Below are 14,952 nucleotides of genomic sequence, written 5' to 3' on the forward strand. Positions count from 1 at the left end.
AAAGTGAAATCGTCATTCGCAGAGGTGTGATCACTAACTATACAAACGAGTTTCATTGATGACAGTAGAATAGAATCTGTTCACTTTTCCATATACGCGATGCACAATAAAATCTACCTTTTAATACATCTTCTTGTGTCAATCGCAATGGTGAAAGTTGTGATCGGTTATGATCCGGACGACTCAGAAATAAGTTCAGTCATACCCCCCAATGGGAATTTTGAAGCGTTTTACGCCAAGGACAAAGGGACGGGGTCAACTAGACCCTCACATTCACATGGAAGTTTCTTCAAATACAGGAATCCAGCTCTGGTGGACACTGTAAATGCAGCTGCTTATGGGTATAGATTTGACGGCAAAAGGAGATTCAATTATGAGTAAAAATTCTTTATTTCTAAATGTACGTTTTCAATAGACATCAATTGAAATATATGTGTGTTTCAATGGAGAAGAGAATCTTATGAATAACAAATCCCTTTTTATATATAAATTATACTGCAAATTTTACTTGAAGAAGTTTTATTCATGAAAAAGTATAATGAAAACCAGTTCGTATAATAAACACTCTGCAAAATTCGGAAAGATGCAAGAATATTCTTCAATATGAAAGGTATTTCCAAGAGGAACTTTTTTATAAGTAATAACGTTCTCTAGTTGAAAAATGTTGTTGCACCGAGCACCGATATCTTTTGAGAAACAGAGAATAAGTAATTTATGCCTATGTTTGTGGTTAGGTGCTATTGTGTATTTCCTGACGAGTTTCGTCAATGCCTCCCTTGTCTCATTCTGGACAATTTGAGCTGTGGTCGAGCTGTTGAAAGGGCAGTCCATTCAATTTAACCATGGCTTTCATTGATTTGTGACAAGAAGCATATATTGTCGATACACGAAACTCGTATTTATCCATTTATCGAACAACAACAAATGTGACGTTACTTATCCTGCAATATCTCGATCCAGACTTAAATCTAGCTGTTCCCAAATTTTGACACTTATCTCTTAGATATTAACGAGAAAAAAAGTGGTATGGCACTGGCGATAACGTATGAGTGCCAGACCAAGGCCTTATTGAGTGAATCCTTAGAATACATATATTATTAATGTTCTAAGAGTGAATCAGATGTTGCACTAACATCTTGGGAGTGAATGAATAAGAATAAGTACTTAAGCCATTTACGTGGCACAATTGTGTATTGTGTGTTGCCTGACCAAAAATATGAATTTGCAACATTTCTGCTGATTCTATGAGATTTTGAGGAAATGACTGACGAGATGAAGAAATGAGGAACGAACTTAGTAACTCAATATACCGTGTTAATGCAATAAAACTCACTAGTTTACTATGAAAATATCCTTAGTTCAAATGCAATTTTTTCTTAGAATTTTTCAAATCCAATAACAAAAATATATGAATGTTTTGAAATTGTAAGAATATGAGGTTCTTTTAAAAAATAGACCAAATATTTTACCTATATGTAATCAGTATTTAACGTATTCAACATAAAATCTAATTTTCTGATATAAATAATACTAATATAGTTATCACAACTTAGCTCACTAAAATCCTCAATAAATGTCACTTTGCCTAAAATAGCACATAGTCATTGTGAATAAAATCCAACTTTTAAAGAAAACAAATTTTCGTATATAATTTTTATATAAAAACAATATTTATATTGTACTTATTTACAATTCAATGTTTTTACTTCTTCCTCTTTTTCTTTTTTTTTAGGAGCCATTTTCCCTTTAGAAAAAAATATATCTAAGAATAGACCAATGAAAACTGCTAAAGCACCAATCCATTGCCTGCTATTCAAAATGTTACCAAAAAATATAACTGAAAATAAAACGGTGAAGAACTTTCTGGTTGTTGTTACTATAGAAACTGCCAATGGACCATGCTCTGAAACCTAGAACATAATTTTTATGAAAGAGAATAAAATGATAATGTTTGTTTTTGTGATTAATTTTCTAGTTAAAATAAAGACCAATGGAAAAATAAGTATATTAATGGCCAGTGGCACCATTTGCTTAAACATTGATTAAAATTTAAACATCGATTAATTTCTGATTTCTCTTAAGAAATCAGAGAGTAATCGATGTTTAAATTTTTAATCAATGTTTAGGCAAATGGTGTAACTAGCCCTAAGTATTCCATATGCCTTTCAGTATTTATGAGTCATTTTTGGAATATCTCTCCAAAAAACAATTTTATATGATTATATCGAAACTAGTATGGTAGATGTAAAGCTCAATTTTTGTACATTATCCATCACATGTATAGAGTAAATACTCTATCCAGATTCTCATCTATTTTTAGATAAATCTAGTAATCTACTTGGATTCCCAAAAAAGAAAATTATTTACTTATATTTTTCTCTTGTTTGTACCTAAACCAACCTAACTTTACCCCACTGACCCAACTAAAAAGTTGAATTTTTAATAACTAAGAACATGTACACATACCATAACAAACAAAAATAATTGTCCAACTGCTTGTGTTAATCCTAATGTCAGTAAATTGTAAACTATAACTGGATGACGAGTGGCAAAACTGAAAAAACTCAATGCCTCTCCAGTTAATATCAGTGCAACAAGAAGGAATACTGTAGAATATCCATTAGAAGCTTTCATCATTTGATAACCTGTAGGAAAAGATTCAGCCCTTATCCTTTCCTGAAATAAAATATCTATATTGAAGACTTTGAATATCCATAAACTCTACACTTCGAATATATATAATATCTATTATATTTTAAAGTAGTATTGAATTAAATTTCATAGTTTGAGCAATTTTATCCAGTTAATTCACCTGCACAGCTCCTGTTAAACCATCCATAGTCAATGACAGAATAATTAGTATTTCACCTATTCCAAATGAAACTCCTGAATCAACTTTGCCTGGTGGTTTATCTTTCAACATAAACAGCACCATTCCTATCACAATGATAAGTACAAATATATATTTTCTAAGAGTATATGATTTTCTTCCGAGAAGAACTCCAAATATCATAACAGGAATGGGTTTTGCAGATTTCCCCACAACTTGTGTAGGGTAAGGAATCCACTGTAAAGCCATATTTGAAGATACCATACCTAGTAGGTATGTTGTAGATACACTAATATAATAAATTTTTGATGTTTTGTCCTCCTTTGGAGAACCAATATAAACCATTCCATATGCTACAATATAATTTATAATGCACTGAATAAAAACTAGAGATAGAGTATAAATAAATATTTCTTGCTTCACGATTTTCTCTCCATTTTCATCTACACTTTCATATGAATATTTTCCTCTTGTTACTTTTTCTTGTAATATTCCAAAAAAAAAATAGGAAATAAATACTCCAAGAGCACATATTATAAATTTTTTAGAGTTCTTTTCCATTTTGATGATATTATCATAAATTCAATGATGTCTGAAAAATTCTATTATATTTATATTTACTATTTCATATTTATAAATTCAATTCAGATCTTCATTTAATTCAATTTTCAAGCAACCCTCGGAAGAAATCCCCTCTTCATCTTATTGATGACATCTTCATTTCTCATTGGTAGAATGGTTCACAGAGTAAAACCACAGACTAACCAGACAATTCACTCTGCCGTTTTTAGGCACGGCGTTTCGTTGACCTTGAATTTCACTATGAACTACTGTAGTAAAAAATGACAAAGATAACCGAACTTCCCACTCTTTCTAAAAGGTTCAAAACGCATGTGATTTGTCAGATTAACCCATTCAAATTTTTGAATTCACCCAACTGCTTATATTCAACTCCTATTCTCTTTGAATATTGAAAATTTATCAAAGTATTCAAAATACATGTTTTTTTAAAAACATTAAATATATTTCTTTGAATTAAAACAACAAAGGAACTAAATATTTTATTATTTATAATATATTTGGAATTAGTATTTATGGAAGCCGGTCAAGGTAAAATATGTACGAAGTGTTCTGTTAAAAATTGTAATAGAGCAAGATATCAAGGGATTTCTACGAATTCCATAAGATTCTTCAGATTTCCTAATCCCAGTTCATAACGACCGAGTGATTCCTAATCCAGTTTATAAGGACCGAGTGATGCAATGGAAATTGGCTTGTAGTGATGACATAATAATGAACAAAGATGCAATGCTGTTATACTCAAATAACAGAATATGCAGTATCCACTTTGATGCCAACCTAATGACAAATCACCATTTATAGAAAAATGCAATTCCAATATTGAATCTGTATCTGAAAGTATGTATCATAATGAAATTCCTTGGAATACTAGCATGATTCTAAAAAAAAAACGTCTATTGGTTGCTTCTTAGAATCTCATTAATGTTCTAAGGGTTGCTTGGTATCTTTGAGATTCAAAAAATCTTTTTCGTCTTACTGATGAATGACTCCTCTGTTTACGGCAGACTATGATTGCAAGGAGAGCTCGAGCAGCGATCCTACATTGAGAGAAATATTTGAATGTAGAATTATTTGCAATTAATATTTTAAATCAAGCAAGAACAAAATAAAATTTATTTTCTTAGAACCGTCATTTTCAATAACATAACCTAAGCGAACGCAAAATCCACGATTCAAATTGAACTATCGCTGCGATTAGTCGAAAGAATCAATCTAGCTCTCTGATTGGTCACCCCGAATCACCCCGAACTCATTCATGAATACGAGTAGAGCGAATTCGAGGTCAACGAAACGCCGGTGACGATTTCCTTTGTAAATGCATAGAGTGAAACATCTGTAGTAATCTGTGGTAAAACTACAGATATATCATAGACCTTATATCACATGGACAGGCCCTAACGAGACTTTCACGAAGAGTTCGCGTCAGGCTGAATATGAAAGAGAGAGATGCAGCTAGATGAGTCAATGTCAAAATCATATGACCAAAACATTGGACTTACGTTTTGAAAATCTTGAATTTTTCTTTTATTCTGAATGAAACTCATTGTTATTTTGATATATTGGAATTCTAGCAATGTAAACGAGGGTTAGAATTGCTTGAAATCTTTCTTATATTGATCTATTTTCGACTATCAAACGTTTAATTTTTGTTTGAGAATTTATGGAAAAAGCTATAATAAATAATATTTTTATTATTTATATAACAAGAAAGGAAAGCATTTTTTCCTTAGGTATGTATATAGTCTTTTCTACTACTTTTAAGTCGTCATTTTTATCAGTCAGGGAGGAAAATGGTACTTCTACTCCTGCCGGGAGGAAAACATTTTTCCTTCCTTCTTTAGGGGCGAGAATGAAGTTTTCTATTAAGATAGTAGAAAAAATATAGGAATTAATTGAAAGCTCATGTTTTTCTAGAATCCATCTGCTATTGCGAAATTCAAAGCACCAAAAGAACTTATTTTCAAATAAAATGCCTCACACTCGTGCAGCCTTCAATTGTACAGCGAGATTAGAAAAAAGCCAAAAGTTGAAATTTCATTCGTAAGTATTTATTTCTTTTAATACCCTCTGAATTCATACATAAAGGAAATATGAGTTCACAGTTTTCCAAAGGATGCGAATTAAGGGAACAGTAGATGAAAGCTGAAGAAGAATTGATTTCAACCCTTTTTCCTTGTTGAAAATATGCAGCAACCGTTTTCATCAACATAATTTATTAATATTCATGGTACAAAAACTCTGAAAAAAGATGTTATTCCTTCAGTTTTCAGTTTCTCCAATTATATGCCTGAAAAATTAAATTATGGAGATAAATGTCTTGAAGATAATATTGAAGGTACATTAATATTTTATTTTTTATAGATGTGAAATATCTATTTATTTTCCGTCCCTTATTTTATTCATTCATATAAATAATTATTGCAAAAGAAATTGAACAGGACCAGCCAGAGACAAAACAGCAAGAGATGGGGCAACCAGAGACGGTACAACTGTTTATAATATCAAAATCCTCTGCTGCTGCCATGGAAGATTTTTCCCCCAGATTGAATACTAATATTAGAAATACTAGAAATTAGAAACCTGGGAATGAGGATTTCCAAGAATGGAACACTAGACGAAGTAATATCTGAGAGAAACATCCAAAGAAAACCAATAATCTCAATGTTAAATAGGATATTATCGATTAAAAACATAAATGTGAATAATAAGAAAAAATGTACTCAATAATTAGGAGCATAATAACATACAGCTCTGAAGTGAACAGCAGCTGGAAAATCTGAAAGGGACATGATACCAAATGATACAATAAGACATAGAATGGAAATAAGACATGATATTATTGATCTTAAGAACACAACAGTTGGTTTGGTACAGACAAGTCCATAAATACTTATGATACTAGGTGTGATTTAAACGATAATAATGTAAGTTCAATTCAAGAAAAACCAAATATGAAGATCAAATAGTTTGAAATTTTCAGTTTTTAGATTGCCATACTAAATGAGGAACATATTCTGTGCCGTGGCTTAAAAATTCATCTTTAGGGAAGCTCATTCACTGAAAGGCTGAAAATGGGTATCTTAAATTGTTATTTAGTTGAAAATTACTTTTAACATATGTGAACAACAACTTATAACGTTATAATATGTATTTTTCAGGTAAAATGAATGTATCATAACTGATCCTTGGAGAGATAAGGAGAAGAAGATTCATAAATTTCAAGATTTGGAGGAGTTTAGAACTAAGAAGAGGAAGAGCTTAATCCTGATATTTTTCAATATCCTGGATATTAAATGATTGGAAGAGTGAATATCCTCCTTAGTGGAGAGTGAGAAATCCGTCTGCGAATATGTTCTTCCTCATGCGCTGATAGGCTAGAGTCGGACCATTTTTTAAATCATTTATTGTAATAATGTATTTTGAACAGCAATGAACACTTAATGAATACAATTCTTCATAAACTCTCTTTTTTTTAATTGCCTGTGTTATCTGGAAACAATTTTTTGAAAGATTTTACTATTATATCAAATTGATAAGTGACTTGAACTAAACTAGTTGGAAGTAATAGCAAATTGAAGAATGAAATGTAATAGACATAACTGATTGTATTTAAACGCTAAAATTGTTTGTAAAAATGATTTTTCATTCTACCATCAATAATATTTGTACTTAGAATTTTGGTTGTCGAAAGCCAAAGTAATAAAATAGAACAACACAAATAGGTGATTACTAAGCAGTATACTTTCATTTTGAATCTTTAAATGGTTATATTTAAGAATTAGTCTATATTGAATTGATTATTCCAACCAAACATTTGAAAGAATGATCATCTTCACTCAATAATAACATAATATAACGATTTTCACTTGATAAAAATATATGAAAATTATTTTCATTTTAAGTTGCGATATAATAAAAAAATATATTTTTTCTACTATCTTAATAGAAAACTTCATTCTCGCCCCTAAAGAAGGAAGGAAAAATGTTTTCCTCCCGGCAGGAGTAGAAGTACCATTTTCCTCCCTGACTGATAAAAATGACGACTTAAAAGTAGTAGAAAAGACTATATACATACCTAAGGAAAAAATGCTTTCCTTTCTTGTTATATAAATAATAAAAATATTATTTATTATAGCTTTTTCCATAAATTCTCAAACAAAAATTAAACGTTTGATAGTCGAAAATAGATCAATATAAGAAAGATTTCAAGCAATTCTAACCCTCGTTTACATTGCTAGAATTCCAATATATCAAAATAACAATGAGTTTCATTCAGAATAAAAGAAAAATTCAAGATTTTCAAAACGTAAGTCCAATGTTTTGGTCATATGATTTTGACATTGACTCATCTAGCTGCATCTCTCTCTTTCATATTCAGCCTGACGCGAACTCTTCGTGAAAGTCTCGTTAGGGCCTGTCCATGTGATATAAGGTCTATGGCGGCATGCTAGAATTTCTCTCTAAGGGCCTGTCCATTTGATATTAGGTCTATGAGATATATTTAGTATTCTGTGGTCAGCACTTCTTATATATTTAGTGTTCTGTGTAGATAACTATATGTTTAAGCACAGAATACAGTTGGAGGTAGTTAATTTTGAATATAACATAAGCATAAAAAAAAAGAATTCTTAGAACTTCAAAACATGAGGCTCTGAACATGTCTAGAAATACTAGAAATATCACAATGCGATTCAAGTCCATCTTCACGCCACCTAACGGCGAAATCAGCAATTTCATGCATAGGGTCAAAAGTTCTAGTTCAAGATATGACCAACATTCAAGACCGCTGCTCATAAAATTTTTGTTTGTTTTTTCTATCAAATTCCCATTTGGAAAAGCTTCTAAATAACGAAAATATTCAGGTCAACTGAGAAAAAACTATTTTCATTTTTCATCGTATATTTCTTGAATAACCCTGAAATACTTCTGTTTACATAGATCTACCTACACATGAAAACGACTAATGTAGAGGGCACAGCCGCACAGCCTACCCTTTAACCGAGATAATATCTATGGCTTTTGTCATGCGTGTTTATGGATTTTAGAAGTATCGGTTAAAGTTAATTAATTTCACATTAATAAAATCCTTGTAGAAAATTTTAGCTGGAGAAAATAGTTACTTAAAATTACAACGACCGTAATAGAAAGTAGTGAATGAGAATGGATCAATACGTTGCAGAAAATATTTCATATATTAGATCTAGAGATCCCAGTATACAAAATTTTAATAGGAATAATTTAAGAAATGTGAGGTTGAAGATGAAATTCTCGGTAAATGAAATGAAGGATCAATTAGAATCAGTTCTCGAGGTAATGGAGATTAACATTTTAAAGTTACTTTGAATTGATGTTTTGCTACAATCAATCAAATCGAAATTGTAAAACTTGTAAAAGCACTGTTGCGATAATGTCAATCAATATTATCTGGTTCTAGTCAGTTGAGCCTAGTGGTGTGGGCCGCACTTTTCTTTATCCTTACTACTGTGAAAAAGGCACTTGTGTCGTGTGCTAGGAAAAAAGTTTTGTTTCCACAGAACAAGACAAGCCCTTTTCAACTCTTACAAGTTGAGAGGTCTCACAGCGGCCTAGGAGGCACGATGTTACTAAATCAGACTACTACCTAGTACCTCTGAATCTGAAAGAAATGAGGAAAAAACTTTCATTTAAGATGCTGAGTGAAATTTTTCCCCATCAACTTTTTATTTCTATTAAAAAACAGGAATAGAAATTTGTTTTGATTGATGCCATTGATGCAGTACTGTACATAAAACTGTACTCGGAAAATTATAAATATAAGCCATGAGAGTATTAAAATACTCAACAGAGAAAGTAAGGAAGGAATAGGGTTTGCCTGTCTTACTTTTTTAATTGATGAATATTTATTTGTGTTACTATGTTGTTACATTTGAATAAACGCCAATTTTGAAATTATTAGTCTCTAGATGTTATTTTTTTTATTATAAGTAGAATAATGAATTAAATTGTATTAATATAACTTAGTAATACATTTTTATTCTTATTAGGAGGATAACTATTGTAGTGAGGAAAATATAATCCAAATATATCTTAGACTCAAACCAAGTACAGATTCAGATGATTGTTATATTATACATGACAATGAACTCATTTATGCTGAACAAAAAAGAAGAAAAACTGAAGACGAAGAAACAATTTTTAAAAAAATTGAGTTTTCTAAAATATTTGATAAAAACTCTACCCAAGAACAAGTTTTTGATGACATCGTGAAAGTAAAAGTTTTAAAATTTCTGAATGGGAAAGACGCATGTTTATTTATATATGGTGCACCAGCAGCAGGTTTGTTGTAAAATATTACCTGAAACTCTCTTAAATTCATATTTCTTGAGTTCAGCTAAATTGCATATTCATGCTCAAAAAGTATAGTATAGTACAATATTTTTTTTCATTTGGATTTGTATAATTTTTCTTCAATTTTTGCTATTAAAATTATTAAGAGAGATTTTTTCATTGAAGGAAAAACTTTCACAACTCTTGGGACAGAGGAAGAACCTGGCTTTATACCAAGAACATTAGAATACCTATTCAATACTCTACCAAAATTGCCATCCGTGGCTCCAATCAAACCTACTGCTGAAGGAAAAGTGATCAAGCTGAGTTTAGAACAAATAAATTTAGAGCAAGAATTGAAAAGAGAAATATTATATGGTATTCATAGATCAAGAAATAATGAATTATATCAGTAAGTACTATCTCTATTGAATGATTTTTCTATATCAAATTGAAAATGTTTCATTTTCAAGTTTTTTTTTTAATACATAGAAAAAAAATTCTCAACTTTGAAGCAGGAATCATAACTATTCTTTCTTTTTTAGGTCTATGCAAAATAAATTAAAGAATCAACCTTTTGCTTCTTTAGAACAGCCACCAGAAGTGGAACTAGGGATATGGGTCACATTTGCTGAAATTCATAATGAGGAAGTGTATGACGTACTTCAAAACTGTGTAAACTATAAACTTAGGAAAAAGTCCCGCATTGCAAGTACTAATGGTGAACACTATATCAAAGATTTGACTCATATCTGTGTATCAAATAGTCTTGAAGCGTATCAGGTTTATCAGTATGGCATACAAAAATTGAAATTCTCTTCATCAAATGGTGAAATTAATCTGCTTTCTAATCATTATATTTTTACTATCAAAATAGCACAGGCTTCAAAGTACACCGATACAACTTATATATCAGCTTTCAGTATCTGCAATCTTGCTGGCAAGGAAAGATCAAAAGAATCTAGTGGTAATAGCAATTCACTTATGGTCCTGGGAAGATGTATTACAGCATTGCAACATGCTCAGATGCATCCTAACATCAACTGCATTATTCCTTATAGAGATTCTAAGCTCACCCTACTCTTCAAGAAGACACTATCAGGGTTGGAGAATTTTTGTATGCTGATCAATATAAATTCTTCTAAAAAAGCATTAGAGCAGAACCACAGCATTCTCAACTTTCCAGCATTAACTAAACAAATCTTAACTAGAGAAACATTTTTGAATTACATATCTACAGAAACTGAGCAACAACAGCTGGAAGAAGTCATACATCAAACTAAATCAAGTTATGAAGAATTGAAAAGAAATAAGGATTACAATTATCAGCAGGAAAAACAACAAGTTATAACATGTTGTGAGGATATTTTGGATAGTTGTAAAGAAATTATTGATATGGAAAAAAAAAGTCTAATACAGGAATTTGAACAACAATTTCAAAGAGATGTGCGGAGGTTAAAAAATGATATGTTGAAAAAAAAGCAAGATAAAGAAATCCTACATCTGAAAGAAAAATTCAAGGCTAATAAAGTAACTATTGATGAACTAGGAATTGAAATTGCTAACTTGGATAATGAATTGCATGTATTGACTGTCCTTGTTGATCAAGAAAGAATGTCAGTTTCAGATGATGTTTCATTTGAGGAGGAACTCAGCCTGGTAAAATGAAATTATTAAGATAAATCAATACATAAATCTATCTGCTGAGCATATTGTATATCATGTCACCTGTATTCAGTTTTACGATTTGTTAATTTTATTGAAATTTGTATTTATTTTATTATAATTATTGTTGAGATTAGATCAAGTAGTATAAAAGAACTGCAATTTTTATGGTAGTTATGAGCTCTTATAAAAAATATATAAAATATAATTTTAAAAATTTCTAAAATAAATTTTCATTAAACTATTCACTCTTGCCGCTGTTATAATTAGATTTTTTTGGATCAGTTGGTTTATTCAAAAAATGCTTATAATTCTCCGTCATTAATCAAATGCAACATTGTAGAAAATTATTAAATTTATTAAGAAATTGAGAATATTTTTATTAATTTATCTTGATTTATCCATCTAGTCAAGAATAACATCCTCAGAAAAACGAAAAGAGGTTAAAACCATAGACCTAATATCCAGGTCTATGGTTAAAATTCATACTTAGAACATAGAAAGCGATTGTGATAACAAACAGGAGCACAGATTAGTCTGTGACAGGAGATTCTGTTTTCCGTAGGGCACAGAAAATAAAGCGATTCAAGCATTCGTGCGACATCTGTAACCAAACTTATAAAAAGATAGAGCCAACTTATCATATTTGGTTAAATAAAATAACTAATTATAAATAAAACTCGAAGAATTTTAAGTTTCAAAGACTCATTCATTTGTACGAAGTAATCTTACAGGTAATATCAAAGTTGTTAAGATACAAAATGAATTTTTGGATCATTTCATTATCAGAATATATATAAAGAGGGTATAATATTGTTTATATGAGAATGAGATAATTAAAAAAAGAAAATTTTTTATTTATTTTGTTAATCTATGTCTATCACAGATTACTAGTCTGTGGTTCTATCACAGACTTACTAGTAATCAGTGGTTCTATGATCGGTGGAACTTTATAAATTGAGGTTAAACAATAAGGTTAAACGAAAATTAATTTAGAAATATAGTGTTTTGTGTATTTTGTATGAATGAATATCGAAAATGGGAAGTTCTTCACAGTTGAAAGAAGTGTAAGTATGCCAACAATTTTTACATCATACGATTTATCGTCCAACATTACGTTATTGCTAAATTAAAATGATTTGTTTAGGTTCGAGGTGGAATCGAAGCATACGGCTTTTTATACTGGAGGAAATGTAGAATGGCACGAGGATGTATTCTATTGTCAATCAGCAAGCTCAATTAATTTGTTCAATATACTTGAAGGAACGGTTTCGAAAACAGTTGGTGAAGAATATTCTGAAGATGCCGATTTTATTCAAAGTTTCACTAGTGATGGAAAAATAATAGTATCTGCACATAAAAGTGGACTCCTGAAATTATGGAATGAATCAGGTGAGGTGGAAAAGACCTGGAAATCAATTCATAAAGGACCTATTGCAAGATTACAGCTAAACGGCAATAGATTAGCAAGTGGGGGCTCAGATAGTGGAGTTAGAATTTGGAACATTGAGTACAATAGTTGTGTGTTGAGTTTAAAAGGATGTCAAGGAGTTGTCAGCGTTTTACAATTTGTTCCAAATGAGGAAGAAATTTTGGCTACTGGAGATGATGGAAAGATTCTTCATTTTGATTTGGTAGAAGGAAAATTAATGAAAAAATATGAAAAACATTACAGCAAAGTCACTTCAATTGTATTTACTCATGATAATACCCACTTCATTTCTTGTGGAAGAGATAAAGTGATGATATTATGGAAATTCAAAGATGATATACCATTGAAATCTATACCATTTTATGAAGCAGTGGATTCTATTGTGAGTTTACCTGCAAAATTCAAAGTTCCTGGTTTTAAAAGTAATCCTGAATATTATTATATTGCTTCAGCAGGTGAAAAAGGTGTTATTAGAATTTGGGACGTTTTAAATGTAAAAGAAATCTATGTTCAAGAAAATTCATTGGTCAGTCCTGTAGAAGGAGGTGCTCTAGCTGTATCAAATTTACTATTCAATAGTAATACAAAAACAATTGCTGTAGTAACTGTTGAACATAACATAATTTTACATCATCTAAAATCCTTTGCTTGTACAAAACAGTTTGTAGGATTCACTGATGAAATATTTGATATTGCATTCATGGGACAAAATGATAGTCATCTAGCAATAGCTACTAATTCATGTGATATCAAACTTTATGATAATACTTCAATGAACTGCCAATTAGTGAAAGGACATACAGATATTGTGTTATCATTATCAGTGCCTAAAACAAATCCTAACTTATTATTATCCTCAAGCAAAGATAAAACAATTCGATTATGGTTATACTCTATTGGTGTTCATTGCATAGGAGTAGGAAAACGTCATACCGCAACAGTTGGCAGTTGCTGTTTCAGTCAAACATCTGCAAAATGGGCAGTAAGTGTGAGTAGTGATTTTTGTTTGAAATTATGGGATATTCCCTCTGTTGTGAATGATAAATTGGTTTCATTGAACTGTCCAAAAACTGGAATAGCTCATCAAAATGAAATAAACTGTGTGGCAATTGCTCCAAATGATAAAATCATTGGTACAGCTAGTCAAGATAAGACTGCTAAGTTATGGGATGAAAATTTGAACCTAATAGGTGTGTTACGTGGTCACAGAAGGGGAGTATTATGTCTACGGTTTGCACCCATTGATAAAATTGTATTAACATCTTCAACTGATGGTTCAATTAGATTATGGAATCTAGAAACAATGTCATGTTGTAGTCATATACCTGTTCATGATTCAAGTGTTTTTAAAGTTGATTTTATATCAAATGGAAATCAAATTTTATCTTGTGGAGGAGATGGTTGTATAAAAGTTGTTAATGTTAAAGATCAAGAAATTCGTTTGTGTTTAGCAGAACATAATGCAAAAATATGGGCTATAGCTGTAAATAAAGAAGAATCTATGATTGTGACAGGAGATGCAGATTCAACTCTTATTAAATGGAAGGACATGACCATACAAAAAAGGATGGAGAAATTCCAAGAAGCGGAGATGCAAGTGGCAGAACAACAGAAACTTGATAATTATCTACAGTCTCGTAAATGGAAGAAAGCAATTAAATTGGCTATAAGATTGAACAAACCCTTCAAAGCACTACAAATTATAAAAGAGATAGTAAAAACAGATAAAAACGATTTGAAAATGGTTGTAGAAAGTTTAACAACAGACCATAAGAGCTCTTTATTCAATTATGCTTTGAATTGGACTAAAAATAAAAGGCACTCTGGATCAGCTCAAATAATCTTTGAGATATTTAAAGATGAAATTCTTGAAGGAAAATTCAAGCCGCAAAATTTTTCTTCAAAGTTAGAAGAGTTAGAAGCATTTACACGACCTTTTATTCAAATGTCAAAAAATAAAATGAAAATGTGTAATTTTTTCCAAAACTCCCTGCAGTGTATGAAATCTATGGAAATAAAAGAATGATAGTTTTTAGATCTGCTGTTTAATTTCCCTAACTATGCTTTCTGATTTCATTCGACTTGATTAGGACTTTATATTTTTTTTGTGGTTCTAATAAAATATATCAGTCAAATT

General features: G+C 30.7%; 3 protein-coding genes and 1 long non-coding RNA gene across 5 annotated transcripts; 3 read left to right on the forward strand and 1 right to left on the reverse strand.

The window, feature by feature from the left end:
- Window positions 1-1,644: 1,644 nt before the first annotated feature.
- On the reverse strand, window positions 1,645-3,563 carry LOC123673123 (solute carrier family 35 member B1 homolog). The gene is made up of 3 exons (XM_045607562.1): window positions 2,813-3,563; window positions 2,467-2,676; window positions 1,645-1,910 (listed from the first exon to the last, which is right to left on the reverse strand). The coding sequence occupies exons 1-3, from the start codon at window positions 3,389-3,391 to the stop codon at window positions 1,683-1,685; spliced, it is 1,017 nt and encodes a 338-aa protein (XP_045463518.1). The 5' UTR covers window positions 3,392-3,563; the 3' UTR covers window positions 1,645-1,682.
- Window positions 3,564-5,305: 1,742 nt separating this feature from the next.
- Window positions 5,306-6,488, forward strand: LOC123672585. 2 transcript variants are annotated; one of them, XR_006746335.1, is made up of 4 exons: window positions 5,306-5,452; window positions 5,508-5,747; window positions 5,840-6,336; window positions 6,393-6,488. It is a non-coding gene; the product is annotated as an uncharacterized LOC123672585 (long non-coding RNA). The 2 variants fall into 2 exon arrangements; XR_006746334.1 differs by having other exon boundaries at window positions 5,851-6,336.
- Window positions 6,489-8,434: 1,946 nt separating this feature from the next.
- LOC123673980 (kinesin-like protein subito) lies at window positions 8,435-11,613 on the forward strand. Its single transcript, XM_045608778.1, has 4 exons — window positions 8,435-8,722; window positions 9,436-9,727; window positions 9,905-10,130; window positions 10,264-11,613. Exons 1-4 carry the CDS (start codon window positions 8,567-8,569, stop codon window positions 11,384-11,386), a joined length of 1,797 nt encoding a protein of 598 aa, XP_045464734.1. The 5' UTR covers window positions 8,435-8,566; the 3' UTR covers window positions 11,387-11,613.
- Window positions 11,614-12,302: 689 nt separating this feature from the next.
- Window positions 12,303-14,850, forward strand: LOC123673979 (transducin beta-like protein 3). Its single transcript, XM_045608777.1, has 2 exons — window positions 12,303-12,450; window positions 12,531-14,850. Exons 1-2 carry the CDS (start codon window positions 12,422-12,424, stop codon window positions 14,839-14,841), a joined length of 2,340 nt encoding a protein of 779 aa, XP_045464733.1. The 5' UTR covers window positions 12,303-12,421; the 3' UTR covers window positions 14,842-14,850.
- The last annotated feature ends 102 nt before the right edge of the window (window positions 14,851-14,952 follow it).

This window comes from Harmonia axyridis, chromosome 2 (genome assembly GCF_914767665.1).
Source record: "Harmonia axyridis chromosome 2, icHarAxyr1.1, whole genome shotgun sequence".
NCBI classification, from domain to species: Eukaryota; Metazoa; Arthropoda; class Insecta; order Coleoptera; family Coccinellidae; genus Harmonia; species Harmonia axyridis.